This window comes from Heterocephalus glaber, unplaced genomic scaffold (genome assembly GCF_053883595.1).
Source record: "Heterocephalus glaber isolate CG9 unplaced genomic scaffold, H.glaber_assembly_v1.0 deba00001472, whole genome shotgun sequence".
In the NCBI taxonomy this organism is placed as follows: Eukaryota; Metazoa; Chordata; class Mammalia; order Rodentia; family Bathyergidae; genus Heterocephalus; species Heterocephalus glaber.
Genome location: NW_028258315.1, coordinates 35,176,927 through 35,203,826, shown reverse-complemented (window position 1 = coordinate 35,203,826; position 26,900 = coordinate 35,176,927). Strand labels below are relative to the sequence as shown.

Below are 26,900 nucleotides of genomic sequence, written 5' to 3'. Positions count from 1 at the left end.
ATAATCAGAAAACAACAGAGTGAGGCAAACCATTTTGCAAGTATATATATACCAACAATCAGAGTATCTGCAATCTTAGGGCCACAAATAGGTTGAAATTTAGCTTTTAAATGATTTACACAAGAATCCAATGCATAAAAAATAGGCCATGCCTTTTTGACATGACATAAAACTTGCCTTCTTAGCAGTTCGAGGCATCCTAGGTCCCTGAGTATTCTTTTCCTTGGACTGCAGAATTTTCAATTTCTTTTTTTCTCTAATTTGTTTTGCCAGCTGTCGGATTTCCTCCATTTCTTCATCTTCACTTTCAGATTCACTGTCATACTCTCCAGCAGCTGTTCTTAATTCTTCTTCTTTTTCTAACTCTTCCAATTTCTTTAAAAAATAGCCATAATCAAACACAATGAACAAAGGAAAAACTTCTGAGTCAGTAGGTGTGGCAATGTGTTTATGGGAACCACAATCTGATCACAACTGGGTCTGGTCTATGTACAGACTCATAGAAAAAAAGATTCTGGGAGGAAAATGGAGACTACATAAACACATTGACGGCATGTCAGTACTGTTCTGTGCCATTTTGTTTTCTTTAAAACAAACTTCAACACTAAATCTTGCAGAGAACACTTCCCTCGCTCCCTAGTGCTTCCAGAAGCATGAAATGAACCTGTATAACATTCATTGATCCATTTTGATACCATACTAAATAGAACCTCTCTGGCTATAAAGATAAAAACTCAATTAAAAAAAACACATGCACATATCTTTTACCCTACCAAACCAATCTAGACAAGAGCTCCACAGGGTGATGTGCCCATATCCTGACCATGGTGAAAATTGAAGAGCAAGTGAGGTGAAGAGCACGGTGACCTGTGGAAGGTCTGGACCAGCCCTTCCACAGGCCACCGTCTTGTGCCAAGAAAAGTGGGTGTGACACAAGCAGAGAGGAATGCATGAAGCACAGCTGTTTAAGGAAAGGAGTCATAAGATATCTCAACTCTGGGTGTGGAAAGAATACAAAGGGGAAGACAGTGGAAAAGCAGGGAGATCAACTAGGGCAAAGGCACACAGGATGAAAATGAGAAGGTGGAGGACAGGGATATTTGTAAATGAACAGCAGGGACACAGAATGAGCAGGCTGACATTTACGTTCATTCACTGAGGACTCAAATCACAATACTGCTACCCAGCTCAACTTCCAGACAGGAAATAAATTTTGAGATGCAGGGTGTAATGAGCTCATGAAGACTATACTGAAAATAGAAAGCAGGACATATAAAAATTGAAGAGTGGAAAAATGAGGAAATACTGTATAAAGTTTTTTTTTCAAAAGATTTGAGGAAAGAAAGGAAAACTTTTTTTTTAAATGAGAGAAACTTATAGACATTTATCTGAGAGTAAGTAGGGAAGAGGGACTGAAGCAGCAGAAGGATGTCAGTGATGGAGCAAAGCTCTAAAGAATGCATCTGAGAACAGGTGGAACCTCTTCAATAGCTCAGCTTCCACTCAGACTGAAAGGTCAGTGGGATATGGACAAAAACCAGGAGTGCAGAGCTCACAACCCATGCGCTGTTTTTGTGATAATGTGGCACGACCTGATGGACTGCCAGAGGGAAATACAGGTAGGTCTGAAAGAAGTAAAAAAGCTAGAAACCACCTGTGACAGAAGAATCCCCACCAGTTCCAGGATCCGCAAGGTGGTACCAATGCCACCCCTATTGAAATGCACCCTGTAAGAGCCAATGAAAGGGCCCGGGCTGTCTCTGGGAGCACGCAGTGCAGGGGCGGCAGTGTCGTCAGAGATGAAAGGGGTGGCGATGTCTGAGTGAGTGTAGAATGAGGTAGGGCGTTTGCATCAGGGTCGGGGTACAGGAAAATGAAAGGCAAAAAGTTATCAAAAAGTTGGGCATGTATCTTCAAATGACTATATCAAAAAGGGGGGAAAAAGTGACACAGACCTTCATGATAGCAGGATCGATATAATCAGCTACATTGTGCCCTTCCCAGATCTCTGGTATCTTATCATATTTTTCGGATGAATTCATTAAATCCCAGTATTCTAAAGTTAAAAAAAAAAAGTTGTTATAGTAGTTATTATTATTTTTTTTGGTACCAGGGATCGAACTTGGGTCCTTGCGCTTGCACAATAGGTGGCGAAACCACTGAGCTAAATCCCCAGCTAGTAGTTTCTAATATCTTCAAGTACAGTATGTCCAAATTGAGTTAAAACTTTTGCCAAGACATCACTCTACAAAAATTAGAGCATTTATGTTCAACACTACATAAATTACTAACCAGACGGCACTAACATTTACATACTGCAAAAAAAATAAAACTAATCTTCTCATCTAAAAACAATAGAAAATGACCTGGAAGGAAAAAATTTTAGAGCCCTATCAGTTTGCAACTTCTAATCCTCAAGAAATTAAAAATTAGAGCTGGGCATGGTACTGCACACCTGCAATCCCAGCACTTAGGAGGCTGAAGCAGGATTCTTGTGAGTTTGAGGGCAGCTAGGACTACAGAGGGAGTTCAAGGGCAGCCTGAACTACATAGTGAGACCCTGTCTCACCCCCCCACCCCCAGACAAATATGTGCTGGGAGACTTTTACTCATGAATATCCTTTCTTGTTTTTCTCAAACACTTCACATGTAACTGGCATTTAAAACATCTATTGCAGTCTAGCTCTTACTCTGAAGATCCAAAATATAATCATCTCCCATTTCCAACTCAAGATCTCGTTCCTGCAATGGAAAAAACAAATAATATAAAGTCAGCTTTATTTTACCTTTTAAGTCAAAAAGGTTTTGCCCCCTCCCTGTTGCAGTGAAATAATATTTTCAATCCTTTCAGTATCTGTGAGGTTCAGCTTTTATTTCTAGTTGGGAAACTGTTTTTGATCATCTGATGGACTACATATCTTACGTATTTCACTGGAATCTACTATCAGCTGAACAATTTCATGAGTAGAGACTTCTATTGGGGATTCAGTGCTATATTCCAAAACCTAACAGACCAGGCACTGGGGGATGCTCATCTTGTGTCCAATGCCCACACTGCCCTTTTGCTCCCTTCTTCACAAGGAAACTGGACTGGGAGTTACAGCAACATACCCTTTTCTTCTTGGGCTCCCCAATTTCCATTCTTTTTTTTCGTGCTAGTACACCTTCTGGGATGAAGGGGGGCCTCTCCTAAGAAGAGATCATTGAAAATATTTATGTGAAATGCCTTGTTAAATGTGAATGAAACTTAAAAAACAATCAGGAAAATTAGAAGCAATTTTTCTGTCTGCAAGGGAAATATAAAACCATTCCCAGACCAATTAAAAACTAACACTCATTCATGGGGTGTGGGTTTGGGAAAGGAGGCCAGGAGGACCCCACAAACCAACTGTAAATTAATTCAGAAAAAATAAACTTTAAAATTTTCAAGAAAAATTATGTAAGAAGAAAGTGAAACAAGAATAGCAAATAGATGAATTTGAGAAATTCAGACATAAATCCAAGTGTTTATGAGAATTCAATGAAAAGATACACAGCACAGATTTCTATCCAAAAAGGGATAAAAACGAAACAAAACAAAAGCCATTTAAGTATTAAAGAAAAAGACACTTTTAAAATATTTCTGGCATGGAAAGTAGGCCTTTTTATGAATGACACAAAATCCAGCAGTAATAAAGTAAATATATTAACAGGCTTAATATGTTTTGCTATAAAAGGGTGGGCATTATACACAGAAATGCTCCTGCATTTTGATAGCACCCTCACCTTTTGAAGACTTTGCAAATGCAACAGCTAATAATGGCACGTGTGGCAATTCTACATTTATTAACAATGGGTAGATATATAATTTAATTTCAGGTTTCTGTACAGTCTAAACTTCATTAATAGAGTTTTTCATCTCTATCAGATTCGAATTTTTTAAAAAAGGTTCTTTGTGGAGGTTGTGAGTCACGCAGAATACGCCGATTCAGCCCACTGCAGACAGGCAGGTCTGCCCTACCAAGGTCGCCAGTCCCGCGGAACACGCCGAATCAGCCCCCCCGCCCCGCCCCCCCAGCTCTTCTGGCCTCTTTTCTGAACAGCCACCTGGTTCCACACTACAAAGACGCAGAGGACACCGGACCACCAGACCACTGTACTGGGTAAGTTGGAGTCATCTTCACCTCCCATCAGGACCGGACTATCTTCAGGGGAAGGGCAGCTGGAACCTGCAATACAACTCTGCAGAGTTCAACGCTATGGGAGGACAGGGAGCTCAACTTGGGACTTGCAGCCAGAAACCTGCCTGAATCTCATGGGTCTGCGACTGGCCTGCTGAGACTCATTGACTTATATCTGCACACTGCTCCCCACGTTGTCTATTGTGACAGCAGAGACATACCCTGAAAGAGGCCCTTAATCTTCATGGTTATTTTTTATTCCCAAAATTAGTTTTATTATTTTGTTTTTTTCCTCTTTTCTTTTGCTCCTCTTATCTTTAATTTTTTTCCCCTACTCTTTGCAAATACTTTTCTCTCCTTTTTTCTTTTCTTTCCTTCTTTCTTTTCTCTTTCCTTTCTCTCTCTCTTACACTCACTCTCTTGCTGTCCCACATTGTTCATCTTCCCTTTTTGTCCCTGTTTTGGTCCTCAGTCGGAGTTCTTCTTTATTTTCCTATTATTCTCTTTTTCCTTCTCGCCTGTGTCCTCTGACCACACTGCTAACCTTCCCCTATCCTTCCTCCCATCTGTCCCTCCCTCTCCAACCGCTTCCAACTCCCCATCCCAAAGGGTAAAGTTGTTATATTGAAGAGTTTATTCACTATATGTTGGGTTGGTCCTCGATCTTGATTTAATTCACACAGCTAAAGGTGATAGATTAATAACTATCACAAAATGTCATTTTCAAAGATGTACTTGATGCAGTGGTGTTACTGATTGTATCACTTGGGCTAAGGTGTTGTGATTGATCTAGTCAATGAACCTTCCCAGTATAAGGAAAATGAGATAGCCTTAGAGTCATTAGAGACTCAAAACTTAAAGACCAGCTATATCTGGAAATCACCTCTGAGAAGCAATCATTCCATAAGGGTTCTAATTACAAGCAACACAGATACCTATAATAAGCAATTTCAAACTATCAACCCAGGAGTTAAACCAAGGACAGTACCAAAAACAAAAATGAGAAGACATTTAAGCAAGGCACAAACTCAGATTTCCACCCCACCAAGGGTAAACCTGGGGGAAATGAGATGGAAAAGTCCCATAACCAACCACCTGGATACCCTGAACTGATAGCACAGGAAGTAACAAAACAGATGAATGAGGCTCTAGAAAAATTCAAAGCAGAAATAATCTCCCAGATATCTACAGAGATGGTGAGCAGAGTGAAAGACATGATTAGAGGATCTAGAACAGAAACAGATAAAAAAAATAGATGAGCTCAGAAACATGCTGGAAGCCATGAATATCCAGCATAAGAAAGAAATGGAAACTATGATCGCCCAACATAAGAAAGAAATGGAATCCATGATTCAGATTCAAACAGATATTCAGGAGATCAAAAACTCCATTGAAAGTATCCACAGCCAATTAAGGGAATCTGAAGATAGAATATCAGATATAGAAGACAGAATCGTGGTTAGAGACCATGAAAATAGAGATTTCTTAAAAATAGTAAGGGTCCACAAGAAATCAATCCAACAACTGCTAGATGATGCAAACAAGAATAACATAAGGCTGATAGGAGTCCAAGAAAAAACAGGAGAAAGCACAATTGACATAAAAAAACTGTTCACAAAAGTAATAGTGGAAAACTTCCCAGACAGAGGTAGAGAATTGGACATACACATAACTGAGGCATACAGAACTCCAACTAGCCAGCATCAAAAAAAATCTACATCTAGACATAGAATAGTCAAGATCCCAGAAACCCAACAGAAAAACAAAATCCTACAAGCAGTTAAGAGAAAAGAAACAAATCACCTACAAAGGAAAGCCCATCAGAATCACAGCAGACTTCTCAACCACAAACCCTCAAATCAAGGAGAGCCTGGAGTGAAGTACTTCAAGCCCTAAAAGAAAATAACTTCCAACCTAGACTGTTGTATCCTGCAAAATTATCTTTCAAAATCGATGGGGAAATTAGATACTTCCATGACAAAGAACACCTGAGAGATTTCATGAACACCAAACAAGCACTACAAGCAATTCTAAACAATATCCTAGAAAAAAGCATTGAAGGTCACAACTCCATGAGGCCCAAAAGAGGGAAGCCACCAGGCAAGGTAAGACACTAATGGGAAAGGGGGGAAAAATAAGAAATAAAAGAGCCAACAAAAGTAAAACAGCATGACAAGGATAAATCAATAACTATCAATTATAACCCTCAATGTTAATGGCCTCAATTCACCAATCAAAAGAAACAGACTGGCAGAATGGATTAAAAAGGAAAATGCAACAATATGCTGTATACAAGAAACACACCTAACTCAAAAAGAAACTCATAGACTGAAAGTAAAAGGATGGAAAACAGTTCTCCACTCCACAGGAACCCAGAAGAAAGCAGGGGTAGCAATCTTATTTGCAGAGAAAGTAGATTTCAAACCAAAACTAATTAAGAGAGACAAAGATGGTCACTACATCCTTGTGAAGGGAACAATCCAAGAGGAAGAGATGACAATCATAAATATATATGCACCAAATATGAATGCCCCCAACTATACAAAACAAATATTAATAGACATGAAAAACCAAATAAACACTAACACAATTGTAGTGGGGGACCTCAATATCCCACTATCACAAATAGACAGATCATCTAGACAAAAAGTTAACAAGGAAATTCTAGAACTGAACCAAGCTATTGAACAAATGGACTTAATAGATGTTTACAGAGTGTTCCACCCCACAAAATCGAAAACACATTCTTTTCGGCTGCACACGGGTCATGCTCCAGAATAGACCACACGCTAGCTCATAGGACATGTCTAAGTAAATGTAAAAGAACTGAAATTACCCCCTGTATATTATCAGACCACAGTGCAATAAAATTGGAGATCAATAACATAAGAAACCAGAAAACCCCAACAAACACATGTAAACTGAATAACACCCTCTTGAACAACCAATGGGTCACAGAAGTAATTAAAGAAGAAATTAAACAGTTTCTACAAGTAAATGAAAATGCCAGTACAACATACAGGAATCTATGGGACACAATGAAAGCCGTTCTACGTGGGAAATTCATAGCAGTGAATGCCCATATTAGGAAAACAGAGAAAACTCGGATAAATAACCTAATGCAGAACCTCAAGCTCCTAGAAAAAGAAGAGCATAACAAATCCAAACCTCGTACAAGAGAGGAAATTATAAAGATCAGGGCAGAAATCAATGCAATGGAGACTAAGAGAATGATACAAAAAAATCAATGAATCAAAGAGTTGGATTTTTGAAAGAATAAATAAAATCAATAAACCTTTAGCCAACCTTCTTTCCTTAAAAAAAGGAAAGAAAAGGCACAAATACATGCAATTAAGAATGAAAAAGATGAAGTCACAACAGATCCAACAGAAATCCAGGGGACTCATCAATATGTTCTTCGAGAACCTCTACTCCAATAAAATGGAAAACACAGAAGAAATGGGCAGATTCCTAGATACATACGAATTGCCAAAGTTAAATGAAGAAGATATAGAAATTCTAAATACCCCAATTACAATGAGTGAAATTGAAAATGTAATAAAATATTTACCAACAAAGAAAAGCCCAGGTCCGGATGGTTTCACTGCTGAATTTTACAAGACATTTAAAGAAGAACTAATGCCATTACTCTTTAAACTCATCAAGGAAATTGAAAGGGAAGCAATACTTCCAAATTCATTCCTGGAAGCAAGTGTCAAAGACCCAACCCAAAAGGAGAACTACAGGCCAATCTCCCTAATGAACATAGATGCAAAAATCCTTAACAAGATACTGGCAAACAGAATACAGAGAGTCATCAAGAAGATCATACACCCTGACCAAGTCAGATTTATCCCAGGGATGCAAGGATGGTTCAACATTCATAAATCAACAAATGTAATAAACCATATTAACAGAGTCAAGGACAAAAACCATATGATCATCTCAATCGATGCAGAAAAGGCATTTGACAAAATCCAACACCCATTCATGATAAAAACCCTACAGGAAATTGGAATAGAAGGTCTCTATCTTAACCTGATTAAGGCTATCTATGAAAAACCAACAGCCAACATCATACTAAATGGTCAAAAACTGAAAACTTTCACACTAAAATCAGGAACAAGACAAGGATGCCCACTATCACAACTCCTGTTCAATATAGTTCTGGAAACATTAGCCACAGCAATTAGAAAAGAGAAAGAAATAAAAGGAATAAAGATAGGAAAGGAAGAAGTTAAACTCTCATTATTTGCTGATGATATGATACTTTACATAGAAGACCCCAAAAACTCTACCAAAAGACTTCTGGTCTTAATTGACAGATCCAGTAGAGTAGCTGAATATAAGGTCAACATTCAAAAAACAATAGCCTTCTTATACACAAATAGCAGACTCACTGAGACAGAAATTAGGGAAACAATTCCTTTTACAATAGCATCCAAAAAAATGAAATATCTAGGAATCAATCTAACAAAGGAAGCAAAAGACCTCTATGCCGAAAACTACAGCACCCTGAAAAAGGAGATGGAGGGGGATATAAGAAAATGGAAAGACATCCCTTGTTCCTGGGTAGGAAGAACTAATATAGTGAAAATGGCTATACTTCCAAAACTGCTATATAGATTTAATGCAATATCAATTGAAATTCCAACAATATACTTCACAGGGCTAGAGAAAACAATCCAAAAATTCATTTGGAACCAGAAGAGACCTAGAATAGCAAAAGCAATTCTAGGCAACAGAGACTTGGCTGGGGGTATCACAATCCCTAACTTGAAGCTATACTACAAAGCTACTGTGATAAAAACAGCATGGTACTGGCAAAGAAACAGACCTGAGGATCAGTGGAATAGATTAGAAGATGCAAAAACAACTTCAGACATACTCAACCACCTCATCTTTGACAAAGGAGCCAACCACCATCACTGGAGGAAAGATAGCCTATTTAATAAATGGTGCTGGGAAAATTTGATTTCAACCTGTCAGAGATTAAAACTAGACCCGTAACTATCACCATGCACTAAACTAAGATCTAAGTGGATTAAAGATCTAAATATTAAGACACAAACACTAAACTTGCTGGAAGATAAGTTAGGTAGAACTACTGAAGATATTGACACACGAAAAGACTTTATGAACAAAACTTCAGTAGCACGGGAACTAGCAGAAAGAATCAACAACTGGGATTTCATCTTACTGAAAAGCTTCTGCACTGCAAGAGAAACCACCAACAGAGCTAACAGACAACCTACAATATGGGAAAAAATTTTAGCAGCTGTACCTCAGACAAAGGACTACTATCTAGAATATATAAAGAATTTTTAAAAATCAGACCAAATTCAAAGACCCAATTCAAAAATGGGCATCTGAAATGAACAGACATTTCTCAAAGAAGTAAAAGCAGCAAACAAATACATGAAAAAATGTTCAACATCACTCGTCATTCGAGAGATGCAGATGAAAACAACCCTGAGATTCCACCTCTCCCCTGAAAGAATGGCTATCAAGAAATCAACAAATAACAAATGCTGGCGGGGTTGTGGGGAGAAAGGAATCCTTCTCCATTGTTGGTGGGAGTGCAGACTGGTGCAACCACTGTGAAAGTCAGTATGGAGATACCTCAAAGAACTAGGACTAGAGGTCCCATATGACCCAGCCATTCCCCTGCTGGGCATCTTCCCAAAAGAATTACACCACAGTGATATATGTGCACCCATGTTCATAGCGGCACAGTTTGTAATAGCTAAAGCTTGGAAGCAGCGCAAGTGCCCATCAACTGGAAACTGGATAAAAAAAATGTGGGTTTTTTTTTTTATAAAATGGAGTACTACTCAGCCATATAGAATGCAAAACTAGAGTCATTTATAGCTAAATGGATGCATATCGAGGCCATACTCTTAAGTGAAATAAACAGGACACACATGGGTAAATACCGAATAGTTTCACTAGTGTGAGAAACTGATAGTGTAAACAAGGGTTAGAATGATTAAAATGAATAAATGATAATTTGAAATAGGAAAAAAGGTCCAAGATGAAGGAGTGAAGGGAGGGGAAGGGGAAAGGAAAAGAGGGAAAGGAAAAACTATGAGAAAAGAAAAAAAAAAGGAAATGAAATCTATGTAAATAGGTAAGGGCGGAGTGGGTGAAGGGTGCACAGCTAATGGGGAAAAAAATAAGAACCAAGATATATCATGTACAGGTACAAACACCCAATGATAAATGTAAATGAATTGTATACCTAAAATGTACCAATAAAATGTACCAATAAAATTAATTTTAAAAAAATGTTCTTTGCTAGCAGTCTACCTCATAAGTTATACAACTTGAAAAAACTAGAGACACTAAGACTCAGCAACAATCACTGAGACAGTTGCTTTCTACCTTTGGGCAGCTCTGCCCTCAAGACCTCTGTGGAAACCAACCTGTTGTACGACCACCCCAATTTTGTAGCCTACAGCACCCAGATGTGCTGCATCTCTCAAAGAACCAGATTCAGGGGATTCCTGACCCCGTGGGGAAGCTGCACATCACAAACTCAATTTAGATCAGTACCAGGTCTAGAGCTTAAGGTTTATTTGGGTTTACGGTCTCTCAAAAAGCTTCTTGTCCTCTGAGCTATAATCATAGTGCTAAGTAGCAGAGCCTAGATAAGAGATATATTCTATAAGCTGAGTAATTTCAAAGCCAAAGTGCCATGGGGTCAGTTGTGATGCTGGGTTGGTGCTCCACAGGTTTTTTTGGGGAGGATGAAAAAGGTAACCAAGTTAAGGTAACCTCAAAATTTAAGCTACTGAAAGTCCCACAAATATATTTTTTAAAATAGTAAATCTTCCCTTGACTTAAAAAAAATACAAATCAATGAGAAAAAGATAATCAGATGAAAAAACCAACATGCATATAAATGTCCAAGTGAATTCATGTTTTTTGGGGTTTTTTTGTGGTACCAGGGATCAATCTCAGGACCTTGTGCTTAGCAGGCAGGTGCGGCGCCACTGAGCTACATCCCTGGCCCTCAAGTGCACTCATCTTTACACAGAAAATACCTAACAATGAAGCCATCTTTGTATCAGACTGATAGACGCTTACAGCCAAAATTGTCAATCATATAATGAAACATGCATTCTCCAACAGTTAGTGGAATATAAACTAAAGGCATTTTTGAAGGACAGTAATACTTTTAATGCCACATGTTGAAACTTATTTATTTGCAAGAACACACTAAGACGCATGTATAAAGTTGTGCACTGCTTATAATGTCAAGAAAATGATAATTTAAAAAGCACTTCCATCTGCTTAATTAAAAAAAAATTCAAGGCCAGGGATTTAGCTCAGTGGGTCTGCCACCTGCCTAACAAGCACAAGGTCCCGAGTTCGATCCCCAGTACCAAAAGAAAAATTCAATTTCAAACTATTTCTGAAAGAAAAACAAGCTGACAAGTTGACAGGAACTACCTCTAGCTGAATGAGAAGCAGATTTTACATAGTAAAATAGTACTTGGTTTTCTTTTTTATTTCTTACCATATGCATATATGCATAACTTTATCATGAATGAGAAACTGAAGCCTACTTACAAAATTCATTTGTATATATGGGCCAGCATCTACTGTACTAACTTTGTAGCAGCAGTGACACAACAATAGTATCTCAACTGTGCCTTCAAAAGATAACCTTACCTTATCATCTCTCTTGTTCGGTACAGCTAAATGCAATCTGTTCAGCACTTCATTCACTTTATTTCCTTTCATTTTGGTTTCTACTCGATGAGCCAAAAGCCTATCACAAGCCTAGTAAGGTATAAAAACAAGGTGCAAAGTCATAAAATCATACAATAGCCCCCAACCACACATTCCAAGGAAGAACCCCCATTCACTGATAAGTTGTACTTTGGAAGTCCATGCTCTCCTCCCTTTTGCTGGGGCAGGCCTCATCCTCAGAAGAGTCGACTCTTTCTGGACTAAGGGCCAATCTGTAGCAGAATCCTGAAGCAGCCCTCCCATCTCCCATACTGGCCTCGCTCCTACCCTTAATGACCCTCTTTGCAGACCCAAGTGTCCGGTACCTGCCTCTCCTTACACAGATGCAAAGCCCCCTTCTACCCCAGGACTCCTGAAACTTGAGTAGCTAATCTCTTTCAACTAAAAATAACACAACAAAATAAGAAATAATTAAGATAGCATGTAAAATCCAACAGGAGACTGTCTTCCCCAAGCTGTTCCCGCTTTGCAGACTAATCTTTTCTTTCTATTTCTCAACAAGTTCCATGAAAGTACAGTAAGTCCTTGACTTACGGACATTCAAGTTGTGAGCTTTCAGAGACATGGACCTCACATTATGAACATTCACAGATGCAAACAAATCAAGGAAGTATCTCACATGTCTGCTGAACATTGTAATAGTCGTGCTACTGTGTGCTTACTGTATAGCACAATGAACAGTAAGTCAGTGCTCAGTAAGAGCCCAGGACGCCTGGAAGCAAGGGGAAAAGCAGTGGCAATGTGGATGGGACTGCTAGGAAGCACAAAGCAATATGTTGTATATTTGTGTCAAAGGTGTCTAAGACTCACTTTGTCAGACTTATGAACGAATCTGATTTACAAACGTTTTCCCTGAATGGAACTCATTCCTAAGTTGGGGACTTAGGTACTCTTTTTACTATAGTCGGTAAGAAAATATGTCAAAAGACACAGCTGCCTCTTTAAGTGGAAACTGTAAAGTACACGCAGCCCTCCAGATACACAGGTTCTGCACTCATGGACTTAACCAACTGCAGATCACAAATACTTGAAGAAAAAATTGTGCCTGTACTAAACATAAGACACACTTTTTTGTCACTGCTCTCCAAATAATTTAGTACAACTATTTGCATATCATTTATAGTTATTGTATATCATAAGTAATCTAGAAATTATTTAATGTGAGAGGAGGTATGTAGGTTATGTGAAAATACTACACCATTTTATATAAGGAACTTGAACATTTTCAGATCTTGGTATCCCACAGGGGAGAAGAGGTACAAGCAGAACTAATTCCCCAGCAACAACCAAGGGACATGCGTGGCTCTTCATAGGTCACCATTCACCAAAGTGGGGCAGGGCTCAAGTCCTCTGAGCGTCTCTGGATCCATCTGACAATGCACAACTCCTGTCTGAGTGCTTTGACTTTTAACTCTTAGAAAGCAAACTATTCTTTTCTCCCCATGACTGACTTCACCTGATTTAGGGAACCACTAACCTCTGTTTTAACTTTAATAACACCTTCCTCAGTCAGGGTGCTGGTTTCTATAACAGAGAATCCTTCAGTCTGCAAGTCTATAAATATTTTCTGGGAGGACAAAGGAAAAATGAGACATATATTATTGATCTTCAGTTCCCTGTGGAACAAACTGTACTGTTCTGCAAATGGAGGATGCAAATGCTAATTTTTCAACAATTTTTTTTTTTAATCCTTGAAGAAATAACTATTTTTCCCTATATTCTTCTGCAATTAAAAAAATGCAAACATTTGAGAAAACTGAACTAGACTACAGGCAAATAAAACTTCAAGCTCTATGGAACATTCTGTAAGATTTCATATTCTAAAACACAAACTGGCAAGATAAAGATTGATTTAAAAAAAATAAAATCTTCACGCTATTTTTTTTTTCTTGGTACTGGGGCTCAAACTCAGGACCTTGGACTTGAGTCAGGCGCAGTGCCACTGAGCTAAATCCCCGGCCTAAAAATTTGTCTTCCATGGGCCAAGCAAATTCCTTAGAAAACAACAAAAGTTTACAAATCTAGCTACTTGATGAATCACCACTGAATCTAAAAAGAACTTGGTTTGAATAGTCTCCATCAAGCACCTCATTTACATCTAACTGTAAATGTGACCATGGTTCAGAGGAAGGTGACCAACCCATGGTATTGCAGCTGCCCATAAATAAGCTCTAGTCCCATTACCACGGAGTCCAAAGCAGCAGTTTCAGAGAAAACCACGGCCTAAGCACCAATTCTGCCACTCAGCAGCACATGACCCTGAGTAAGCCAGTCACAGGGCTTGGCTGTACGTGTGCTGGTGACTGTCAAGGGTCATCATTATGTGATGACTGTCACATTAAACGGCAAGCTATAGTGCCAAGCAAACAGTAATACTGTAACAGTGTCCATTATGCACTTGCAGTCTAATTTCACAAAATCTTCTCAACTGATACAGGCATTTCCTCCAGTGAATAGTTACACTTGGGCTCCAAAAGGTGCCCTCACTTCCTTAGCACCCAGTTGGCAAGTAACCAACGATGCAGGTTAACACTTCCACTGGAAGTGAGCTTGTCTAACTCTAAAGTGTGACCATCTGACAACTTGAGAAATCACTTTTAAAATCTTCCCTAGTGCTACCTACTCTCCTTTTTCACTCACCAAAGCCTTCTGCACTGAAAAACTGAAATTTAACAGATATAAGGGATTTTTCTTTTTCTTTTTTGGTACCAGGGATCGAACTCAGGTCCTTGCGCTTGTGCAGCAGATGGAGAAACCACTGAGCTAAATCCCTGGCCCGATAAGGGATTTTTCAAAAGCAAATAAATTATGACATCAATGTTCTCATAATTAATAACTTAAAGATGTACTGCTGTCCTCTGAGAAAACCAGTATGATTATTTTAAAAAACAGCTAATGTGCAGTGGCACGGCACCTGCCTCACAAGTCCAAGGTCCTGAGTTCAATCCCTGGTACAAAAACAAAAACAACTCAGCTAACCTTTACCAAGTATTAAAAGTTCAAATACAACAAGAGACACTGAATGGGAAACAACATGCTACTCCTACCTCAGAATCTTCTACTTTAATTTAGTCGATAAAGTATATTCCAGAAGGCATGTCCACACAGCATTTACCATTCTAATGAGTGGTTCTCAGAACTCAAGTGGGCATCAGTCACCTGGGAAGGCTTGTTCATCTCAGACTGCTGCCCACCCCAGGGTTTCTGACTGAGGGGCTAGGTGGGTCCAAGATATGCATTTCTGACAAGTGAGCTGGCAAAAAAGTGATGTGATGCTGCTGTTGGAGGATAAGTATGAGAACAGTGCACGTCTGAAAAAGCACTTCTCTTAAAGCTGTCTATTGCATCTGCCTGGCAAGCACAAGGTCCTGAGTCCTGAGTTCAACCCCCCAGAATGCGGGGTGGGGGGTTGGGGACTGCCTATTCAAAAGGGCCACAAGGTCAATTAATTTGAAAAATTATGCCTAACAACTGCCTGCCTTTTGAAAAACATCAGCAGGTCATGTATGCTCACAGTTCTGGAAGCTTCACCTTATAAGAGTTTATAGATCCTTATTCTCCTTCACTCAATCATTTCTGTTTCCTGAACTCACTTAATCACATAACTTCTTTTTCTTGTTGTTGTTTTTTAAGGCAAGGTCTCCCTTTGTAGTTCAGGCTGGCCCTGAACTCACTATGTAGCATAGGGTGGCCTCAAACTCGAGGCAATCATTCTGCCTCAGCCTCCTGAATGCTGTGATTACAGGCATGTGCCACCACTCCCGGCTCTCATATAACCTCTTTAATTAAGTAACACCTATGAATGAATACTCATCCTAACAAAAAGTTACTCTGGAAAATCCTGACCTGTTATACTGTACCTGATACCTTGAGGCCTATAAGAGATTAAAGCCTACCTCCAAGTGGTTGAGTCATCACATTCTAAAGGTCAACTGTGCCAACTCATCAAACACAAATGTTTCTCAGGAAACCTGTGTATTAGGTATTTATATTGTCATGTCGCTAAACCACAGATGACATTATCTTGTACTATAGAGCTGAAATTCCTCCTAAACATTGGATGTCTAAGAATTGAAAATTAGTAAACAAATATTTAAAATGTTTAGGTGATTTACCTGATCATCTTCCGCAAGTTCAGCTATTCTCTTCACATCACATTTGTTTGCTACAACTATAAGAGGCTAGCAAGGAAGAAAAGTAATTATTCCCAACTGTGGAATATAGTAATCTCCCCTTATCCATAGTTTTGCTTTCTGTAACTTCATTTACCTAAGGTCATTTGCAATCTAAAAATATTAAATAGAAAATTTCAGAAGTAATTCATAAACTGTGTACTATTCTGAGTAGTACAATGAAGTCTCATACTAACCCATGCCATCCCACCCAAGGCACGAACCACCTTTTGTCCAGTGTACTGACTCTGTATGCTACCAACCAGTCACTCACTCAAGCAATCATCTGTTACCTGTTCAACTGTTGTGGCATCACAGTGTTTGTGTTCAAGTAATACCTGTGGTTTCAGGCACGCATCAGGGGTCTTGGAATGTATTCGCCCCCACAGAGGAGGAATACTGAGCAGATTAAAATATTAGTTAGCATACTTACTTTGTTGATAAAGAGGGGTCTGATATTCTGGAAGAGCTCTAATTGTTCTTTCAATCCATGTCCACACTGCTCAGACAAATCCATCACATACAAAACTGCGGCGCGAAGGTGAGCCAGGGCTGTGATAGCTTGCATTTCAATGGTGTTCCGATCCTCTAAAGGATGATCCAAAATCCCTGGAGTATCTACAACCTAACAACCAGACTATTAATTCAAAGTACAACTTATTTACAACCTTCTTGTCCAGAAGTTATTCTCACACACTCAAACCAGACCTAACAAAACCAGTAAATAAAATGTAGGTCTCTGAAACTGACCATGAGAAAATAAAGCAGTAAAAGAGAAGTACATATTCTTTATACATTAAAAAACAAACTCAACAAAAATGGGAGCAGGGAGCCTGCAGAGCTCATTGAAAAACCAGCCAATGATCTTGAGGAAAAAATGACTCCCCTTTTCATTAGTGACATCATAAAATATAAAAGCTGGAATAACAGCAAACCCCTCCAGGTCTTAAAAATTACTTTTTTCATATATACAGTGAAACAATACACTTGTGGAAAGAGACTGTTTCATGCTTTTAAATAGTATGTGTGCCATTTCTAGGCACTCAGAAATGAAGCAAAGAGATTTCACTTCTTAGAGGCATCACTACTGAAATGAAATCAGGATTGCAGAACTCTATACTGGTAATTTCCTCTGAATTACATAAATATGAACTGCCTGTATGCATCCCCAAAGCTCAGAAGTTTTCTTTATGGTGATGGAAAAATTTTAAGTTCTTAGTGATATCAGAGAATCTATTGTCCCCACCTCCTTGGGATCCTCCCTAGAGGCTGTTCATAGTTGACTATGCACTATAAAACAATACTATGTTCTTTAGAAATCACCAAATTCCATTAACCCAAAACCTAGGTATTTGTTCTGTTTCAAGACTCACCTGCCAACGTAGATACTTATAATCCATGTGCCCAACAAACAGAGATTTGGTAGTAAATGCATACGGCTGCACATCCACATCTGCTCTTGTCACCTTGAAACAAAACAACAAAAAGTTCCGCCATCACAGGAGTTCTATACTCCGGCTCTTCTCAGGAACAATGTAGGTATGGCAACTACATGTTATAGGACTAATTTTTGGCAGGAAAACACCCCATAAGAGACTTTGTTGGATTAAACCATGCAGAACAGGAGTTACCAACTTCCTTCATGCCAACAGGCTCATGGTACAGATATCAGGGAGGCTGAGGAGGGGCAGCATTTGGAGGATGGCCACCACCTTTTCTCACTCTACCACCTGCATCACTGTCCCAGCAGTGCCCAAGAGCACTCTGATGACAGAAATGCTCAATATTTGCGCTATCTAGACAGGGCCCACCAGTGACAAGCTGCTAATGAACATTTACAATGTGGTTCACGTGACTGAAGAACCAAATTTTTCATTTTAATTAGCTTACATTATAATTTAAAAAGACACGTAGACTGTGGTCACTACATTAGCTCCCAGAGCACTGGCCAGTCAAAGTAGGTTTCAGACATGCTGACAAGACATTGAAACTTCAGCTAAAACCCTGAAGAGTTTTGCCTGTCACCATATCAGGGCACTTTTTGGACAAAGTAAAACCTAATAAACCTGTTTCAAAGCCTAAGTGTTCCTGGCAGTAAATTATAAGCCCTAAGAGAATTAACAATTTTTATTTCCAGCACCTGGATGTTGCTAGTCATAAAATGATTATTTTAAATGCTCTTTCTACTCTTTTCAGATCCTTCAAGGTCAGACAAGTATCAAACTACTAAGTTACTCAAATGTTACACTTAATAAATTCACTCAAGAGAGACTCAGCAACTCACCACTACAGTGGACACAATTTCAGCAAAAGGTGACCCAACAACCAAGGTGACAAACCACCCAAGAAGTAAATCCAGACTGAGAGACTCTAGCTCAGTGAGTACTGTCTGCCAGAGGAAGTCACCTGGCAGAGAAAGCCCCCTGGCATGACCATTTCCAGAATAAGCTGACACAATACACCCAGGTAAAGCTCTCCATCTGTGAACAAAAATGTACTTAAATATCTCAAATTCTTTACAAATTATAGGGTGCACAAAAGAATTAAAAGTGATGGATTCTGCAACACCAATATAATCTAGATGCAGATGAGTTAAGGCTCCCCGACAGGAACTTGAGTATGCTCATCTGTCAAGTCCTCTTGAAGACTAGGGTAATGTTTCCTAAAGGAGTCAGTTAATATTACCAATGCATCCTAAGTCCCACAAAGTCAGAAAATAATAGTACTTTAACCTAAGATAGATCATCTGATTTACAGTAATAAACAGACCTACCTTGTTGATGAAGCTGGATTTCCCAACATTTGGGTACCCACACAAAAGCAGAGTCCTTGTATTTGGATCAATGGTTGGCAAGCGGGACAAATGCTGACGCACTATGAAAAGTTTAAATTAATTAAAAAAATTATCAAACTCAAAATTTAAGATCTTCTTGAAATAGATAATCCTCATTATTTGAACAACAGTGTATTTTGAGGCCTGCATGCTGCAATCTTCTTGCTACAACACAGGCTATGTGCATTAACTGCCTCATTTGTAACACTACATAGCCCCAAGTGGCACCCATGGACAGGGCTGTATCGAAGATCCAACAGATCTGTAGGAAAGCATATTCACGGCACCCATGTGCATAAATCTTATTCGAAAAATTTATAAGGTACAGGGAGAACGAAAATAAAACCAAACAAGTCAAAATTATTTGTGGTATAAAAATGCATACAAAAAGGCGAATAATTTTCTTTCAAACTCTACTACATTAAATCAGAAATGGTCCTATTAAATCAAAGCATTTTTAAAGAATGAATATGTCAATAGGTAAAGCTATGAATCATTTTATTTTTTTACATTTTTCAGCATTTTCCCAAGATTCATGTCTATGTCTTACCTATCTAATGTTAAAAACATACATATTCTGAGTAGTCCCGTTAGTTTGTAAGTATTATAATCGCTAGATATTCTCTCCAATAATAACTAGTCTATTAGAAATTCTTATAGGTTAGGCTAGAAAAAATTTCATCCCACAATCTCTAAAATAAAAAAAACTGAAGAATAATTTCTCAACAAGGATCCATTATCTAACAGAACACATTAAACACCATTTCTGCTAATGTGTAACAATTACCTTGTTCCAAATACTCCAAACTCTGCTTCTGTCTCTTGATAATAGTGCACATGCGCCCAAGGGCAGCCCGCTTCAGCTGCTTGCAGCGGTAGAGAGAATCGCCATATTTCATTAGCCGCACATAATCTTTAGCAACGCTTCAAAAAATAAAAAATATGTAAGTTTTTTTCCCACTATTGACACTAACTTAAAGCATATTATAGTAAGAAAATACCTTACTTGTCCACTAAATTTTTGGCAATATTTATTTGTCCTAGAGCCAACTTGTAATGATCCTTATCATAGAGAATATTCATCAGATCAGCATAAAATGGATGGATATCCTATAACAGATAAAAAATGTACAGCAGTCATCTAGTCCAACAGTTATTTATCTTTGCATATAAATAACACATGGAGAAATTAGTTCCTTTTCTTCTCTCTTCAAACCTGCAGCTTCTTCTACCCAGTTTCCTCTCTGGACAATGACCCTGTTGAGTTAGCCCTCTAAGGAAACAACAATAGGCAGAGGGCAGCAAAAGTGCCTTCTATTTGTCCTAACTCCCATCCCACTGCGGTGACAGAGCTATCTGGGGACGTAGCCAAGGCCAGCCCTTTCCATATATGATATCCCACCCTCTCCTACTCAGGAACACCGTTCCAGAAATTCTTTCCTCCACATGACCATTTCCATCAAGCTGCAAACATTACTTCTCAGGTATTAAAAAAAAAAAATTTAAACTCCCTTGACCCCACCATCCTTCCACCTCTTACCCCCTTTCTTTGCCCCCCTCCCAAACTCTGTGAGCTCATGAAGCTCATCAATAACTTCCCAACTGCCAATCCTGATTTCTTCTATACCTCTTAGCAGCACCGGGTAGCTGGCTACTCATCCTACTTGAAGCATTTTCGGCTTCCTCTACAACAGCCACTTCAAACTGTGCTGGCTCGTTGTCACAGCCCAACTCCACACATTCAAGCCCCCAGCACGCTCTTCTTCCTAGGCTCACTCCAAGATCATATGATCTCAAGGAGATTTTAAATATCATCCACACTTTAAAATTCTGTTTCTACATCTCCAGGGCAGACCTCTCATGAGCTTTGCCATTTCTACTTAAGAGTCTCACACACATATCACAGTAGTATATACAGACTGGATCCTTGCCCTCCCTCCTTGTCACACCTACTCCTCTCACCTTTCCCTCAACACTGTATTCTTGTCTGTGAGTTCTTCTAATGATGCTGAAGCCAATCACTGCTTAACATCCTCACCGCTATCACAGTTGTCTAAGTCACTGTGCTCTTTCTCAATTACTGCACTGACCTCCAAATGGTCTCTTACCTTCCCCTACCCCCATAGGCCAGGCATCTAGCCTAAGTTTTTACTTTATATTTTAAATACTTTTATATTTTTTAAAGCCATTATTACTTTTTTTTTAATATAAAAGAATTGTATATAAATCAACCTTTTCTTTCTACCTCATCTACCTTCAGGGACCATTTTGGGGCAATGGCCAATTTAGGCTCTAGGACTATATCAGTTTCCATATCCTTCACAACTTTAACCTCACCACTGTGTGAGACACTTGCAAGACTTTGTTTACAGGCTCTGCCAAGCAATTTCACTTTCATGTCTCTATAGCTAAACAAACAAGCAAAGTGCAATATGCTGCAGAGCAAGGTATTCGGCTTTTTGGCTTAACACAAGTGTCACACCTCTCAATGCTATCTTCCCAGTGAAGAAAACTGTCAATACTGCTGATAAAGCAGTAAGATCACTAACAGTAGTGGAGCTTGGGCCAGTGGCCCTAGTTGAGCCCAGAGGAAAAGATACCTCAGAAAAAGGGAGGAACAAAGTCTAGAGGAGCTGGTGAGGCATGCAAGACTCCTGGGCTTCAGAGTTCATAATTCACAGTTTTCATCTAGTTTGGATTGGTCCCTGAAGCCTAAAACTTACAAAGAAAGCCTGGAAAGATAGTTCAGGACTCTTTAGATGGGGTTTGGTTGGAGCAAATGAAGACTAGCAAGGATTCAAAAATTCAGATTCTGTTCCCAGCTTTGATACTCAGTGAGTTAACTCTGACAAATAAAAAATGTTTCTTCTGTCAAATGAGTACAGCAAACTGGCTAAACACTGATTCTCCAAAGGCTCACATTTATATAACTATCCACGTCCTCCAGAGTCACTTACATCCAATTTGGGAAAATCTGTTAGAATCTGTGAGAGTCTGTCATGGTAATTCTGCTGGGTAAATTTGACTTTTCTCATGTAAAAATGTCTAATGCGATGAATTTGATAGTGTTTATGAATAACCGTTGGAGTCTTTCGTTGGGTCTTTGACAATGTCAGGTCAATAAAGTCCTGCAATAAAAGAAAATAAAACAAATTCAAACATCTATTTTTCACCCATTTGTTTGAAAGCTTCTTAAAAACAACATCTAACAGTACTACATATTTTAAACTATAAACATTTACTTTTTCTAACCCAATCTTTTATATACAACTTTGTTCATCTTTATGGCCTTTAAGAAACTCCAAATGGCTGCTGAAATAAATTTTTTTTTTTGGTACTGGAGATTGAACTCAGGACCCTGCATTTGCAAGGCAGGCACGGTGCCACTGAGCTAAATCCCTGGCCCTGCTGAAATAAATTTTACTCCATGGTTTCTTGATGTTACTTTAACTTCTGAATACCTAAGAATATTTGAAGCTTTAAACAATTCAAGCATAAATCAGAAAAAATATTGAAAAGAAACAATCTTTCAATTTCAACATGTAAAGCTTTAACTTTAAACATATACAAAAAAGTAAGTAGAAAACTCATTGTTTATAATTTCCTATATATGTAAGGTGACTGTTTGATATAAAAGATAACCGCATAAATGAACAGTGCAGTAGCCCCATCCTTTTATCCCCATGTTTTTCATTTCCATGTACCAAGCCATACACAATTACTTGATTTTCCCTTGAATATAGATTAATTCAACAATACCGACCATTTCTTACAAAGGATAATAGGAATATAATGACCGTTTACATTTTGTCAAAGAGCTCAGAATCCAATGACAGAGAAAGTAACAGATGATCACAATACAGATCAAGTATTAGGAAGAGCAAAAAGGTTCATACCTCTGACTACACAAGATCTCCTTTACTCACCTCCAGTCTTTTCATTTGCATAGTTAAAAGGTCCATTCAAGTTACCTACTTCATAAAGTTTCCCGTAACTCTCTCATTCACCAATCATCTAGTCTCCCAAGTTCATGTACCATCATTCCTTGGTATTTGCGTAGGACTGGATCCAGGACCCCCTCCTCAACAAAACCAAAATCTAAGGATGCTCCAGTTCCTTACATAAAATGGCACAGTACTGTGTAGAACCTACACATACTCTCTCTCATACACTTTAAATCATGTGTAGATTACTTGTAACACCTAATACAATGTAAATGTTATTATAGTTCCTATACTGTATGCTTAGATTAATAAGAATAAAAAATATACATGTGCAATACAAACACAATTTTTTTCTTACAAACACAATTTTTTAAAAAGTATTTTTGATCTGCTGTTGGTTGAATCCACGGATATGGAATCCACAGCTAAGAGAAGGTCAACTGTATATACTCCCATTATAACAATTTTCATATTTCTAGCGTGGATATAAGTGCTTCTACTTATTCTAGGAAATGACTTCCAAAAAGGTGGGTACTTTATCTTATGCAATACTGTGAGTACAAAACTATACAAGATAAAGTACTACTTTCTGGCCCAATTTCAGTCCCCTACCCCAGGCTTCAAAGCTTCCAAGCTCCCTCTCAGGGGAGGGCTAAGGTCTCTCTACTCCAAACCCCTGATATGCTGCTATTTGTCATATTAATAAATCTTTCTGCCTCTATCAGTAATCTTGGGGTCTTAAATCAACTGAACATTTGGTGCCAAAACCCAGGAGGTCTTTGTGAGGCAAATGATCCATAAGGCTGCCCTGGCCATTGCTGTCCTTCCACAGAACACCAGCCATCCTCTCTGATCCAGGCAGTCATCTTCTAGGAGTCTCTAGGTCTTCCGCCTGTCCGTTGTTCAAAAATCCTAGCATCAGATCTTGGTCCTTCCCAACCTGGGGAACTGTCCTTTTGGCCTGGACCTTCAAGATACACAAGACACCAGTGCCCTGCTCTTGGCCATCGTTATTGTGCAACTACTCAGACACAGAGATGCCTGTCTTTCTGTTGTTTTCTCTTCGGTCTGCCTAGAAGTCTCAACCCACTCCACTATGGGCAACTCCAACACCATCAGATAGTGTATTTTCCAGATGTAATTTTTTTTAAACTTCCAATCACCAAAAGATTACTGTCACCTATCTTTTAGACAAACTCACCTGTTCTGCAGAAAAAAAAACCCCATTCAAGACAACAAAAAATAAACGCTGCACTAATATAAAACAGTAACTGTACAAAGTCCTTCAACAAACTTGAGGGATGGTTGAGAAAACATAATGAGGTCAAAAATATAACTAAGATATGATTTCTATAAATGACTTCCTTGCAAATACTACAATGTAGTGAGAAACCTGCCAGAATGATTGTCAGAACAGGACGTGAGAAAAGACTGAGAGAAATGATAAAACAATTCTGTATATTAGGAATGTAAAATACTAGTTCTTGACAAAGCTTTCTAACACAAGCTAATTTCATGGTTGAGACTTTAAGAAGTAATTGAAAGAAGACACTGAAAATATTCACACTGGGCAAGTTAGGTAAAGACGGCAATTTCTCCTCTGACCTGGTTCTTCCGTTCTGGATTTGCCAGGATTGTTCTGGATTTCTCCCAGGATTTCCCTGAGAAACACGTTTCCCATAAGTGTTTTCACCTATCAATTGCAACACACCCTTCCGGAAAGATCTCCACATAAAAAACTGACTCACTAACAATCCCCACACTCAACATATTTTGCAGTCTCTTGCTACACCGAATAACACTATATTAACTTGACCTGGTCATGTTTATCCTGGTATGTCTAAAAACAGCTAGGTTTCCCAAATCCAACAGTTAAAGGGAACGTCTTCAAAAATTAAAAAATGTTAAGCCACGACAGCAACAAGCCAAGACTTCCAGAGAAACTACACTGAACTCAGAATCCCAATGCCGGGGCCTCGGCTCATCAACGACCACGGCAGGCTTCCTCTCTCGCACCTCAGGATCGCCACCGCCCACCTATCCACCTCGTCCCCTCGGCGGGCCCTAAGGGCGCATTTATTCTCGAGGGGCCCTTTGGTCTCGAAGGGTCCCTGGTCTCTGGGGTAGGAGACTTGCTTTCCAATGGTGGGGCTGGTCCCTGGGGGTCCCTAATCACTACAGGACGCTGTCTAGGAAGGGAGGCCCGGCAATGCGGGACTGGTGTCCCTCTCTACCAACCCCAGGGTTACAGGCCTGGGCGCTCCCAGGCGAAAAGAGCGATAGGTGGTAAGGGGGAGAGGCGGTGAGGCCCATCCGAAGACCCCTACCTTGGCAGACGGTACCACCGTGATCTTCTTAAAGTTATAGTGCGCCATGCCGACAGTGGGCAGCACGAGGAGCCGCGACACGCTGATCTGGCCTTCAGCTGGCAGGAGTAGGCGGGACTTCTGCTACCAGGCGCCTACTTCACTGGTCCCCGGCGGGCCCGAGAAGCGTCACTTCCGGGACCGCCGCAAGGCGCGGCCAGCGACGCTCACCCTGACTGCCTAGTCGCCCAGCGCCATCTCGCGGTGCGGATGTCGGCTACGGAAGACTGTGGGTCCAGTTGAACTGGACGCGTAGGGAGAGAGGACTGCCAGGTTTGAGGGGATGGGGAGGTTAAGTCTTCCCCAGGTAAAAGAGGGGCTGCGGACACCCACTCTGACCCCGGAGTCCCACCTGAGTCCGCAAGGTCCTAGTGGCCCGAGTGGCGCGACGTTCAGGACGAGTCACGTAGAATAGGAGGAAGCCGCGGCGCTGGGCTCTGGTGTCCCCGGTCTCTCAGCGCGAGCTGCGGTCTGGATATGTAGAAAACAATGCAATGCTAAATAATGTTAACGCGGAGTTCGTCCCTCGAGGGAAGAGACTGCCTGCCCTCCAGGTCTCCCAGTCTTCCTCTCCTGAACCTTTCTTCCCTACGACCATCTGGCAGGTATGCAGCCTGCACCACCGCCCAGGCCTCACAGCTGCACGGAACAAGCCCAGGCCAGGACACAGGTGCCAAGTACCTGGCCACGAAGGACCCACAATGAGTTGAGCGCCTGCTCTTTGCTCTTCCTGGCCTTCCTCCTGTGAATTTAATATGACCTTATTTTCTTCCTGTCCATACCATCTGATTTCATCATTCCATACTGAGGCAGAGGTGTCAGCCCTTCTAACATACTCTAATTTTTATGACCTTTTCTCAGCACCTCTTTCCTTTTGAGACAGCTAGGCTATCCCTCGGACCAGTGGGGTTAACAGACATACCAGAAAATTGGGAGTTAAAAAGTGGAGTCTTCAAGGTTATAAAATTAAGAAAACACACCAGGAGATGGGAGGATGAGAAGTCAGCTCAGCCTTCAAAGCGTATATAACCAGCGGAGATAGTAAAAAGGCAGAGCAAAAAAACCCAAGAAAACCCCCACCAAGGTCATTAAAATTAAGGTAACAGGCAGGGGAGTGATCTGCCCTGCTCCAAAACCCATTAGTAACTTTCCCAAATGATGAGGGGCAAATTCCAGATTCCAGGTGATGAGGACTGAACCAAAGTAACCTGTAGTTACCTTTACTTTATTAGCATAGTGAAAACCACATCCCAGGGTAGAGACTGAAGATAGTAATGAGACACACATTCCAGGGGGAGCCACAATAAAGTTGATCACAGGCGCAACTAAAACTCCACTACTACATGTAATGACATCAAGAAACCAGATTCTTGCCTACCCTGTAGATGCTATAAAAGCTGTACACCTTTGTCATTTGTTTGGTAGAGCATGGGATTTCTGACCCCCTTGGGCTTTCCCCTTTGTGGTCAAGCATAAGAATAGAAAGCCTTGTGCCAAGGTGCTTCTGTCTTCTTATTCTGTTAGCATAGGAATTCAGGGAGTCAGTAACATCATCCATCTCCTTCAAACCCTCCTTTACTCCCGTGACATCTATTATTTTTGTTTCTTCTCTTAAAGTCTAGAATTTAATCTTCCTCACTAACTTAATGTCTTGCTGCCTCTCCCTG

At 39.8% G+C, this 26,900-nt stretch overlaps 1 protein-coding gene across 3 annotated transcripts in view; it reads right to left on the bottom strand.

Annotated features, from left to right (window-relative positions):
• Gtpbp4 (GTP binding protein 4) overlaps nt 1–25,876 on the bottom strand; it is a 32,860-nt gene extending 6,984 nt beyond the window's left edge. The window contains exons 1-14 of one of the 3 annotated variants that reach the window (XM_004854580.4): nt 25,195–25,876; nt 21,881–22,051; nt 19,930–20,033; nt 19,711–19,847; nt 18,864–18,964; nt 17,464–17,556; nt 16,524–16,715; nt 16,034–16,099; nt 13,396–13,485; nt 11,838–11,948; nt 3,112–3,189; nt 2,691–2,742; nt 1,956–2,056; nt 178–375 (exon numbers count right to left, since the gene is read on the bottom strand). In XM_004854580.4, the coding sequence (XP_004854637.1) occupies nt 178–375; nt 1,956–2,056; nt 2,691–2,742; nt 3,112–3,189; nt 11,838–11,948; nt 13,396–13,485; nt 16,034–16,099; nt 16,524–16,715; nt 17,464–17,556; nt 18,864–18,964; nt 19,711–19,847; nt 19,930–20,033; nt 21,881–22,051; nt 25,195–25,242 (1,542 nt within the window). In that variant the 5' untranslated portion in view covers nt 25,243–25,876. The remainder of the gene's footprint in view (nt 1–177; nt 376–1,955; nt 2,057–2,690; nt 2,743–3,111; nt 3,190–11,837; nt 11,949–13,395; nt 13,486–16,033; nt 16,100–16,523; nt 16,716–17,463; nt 17,557–18,863; nt 18,965–19,710; nt 19,848–19,929; nt 20,034–21,880; nt 22,052–25,194) is intronic. The other 2 variants (XM_087181943.1, XM_004854581.4) reach the window with 2 other exon arrangements.
• Nucleotides 25,877–26,900: the final 1,024 nt, after the last annotated feature.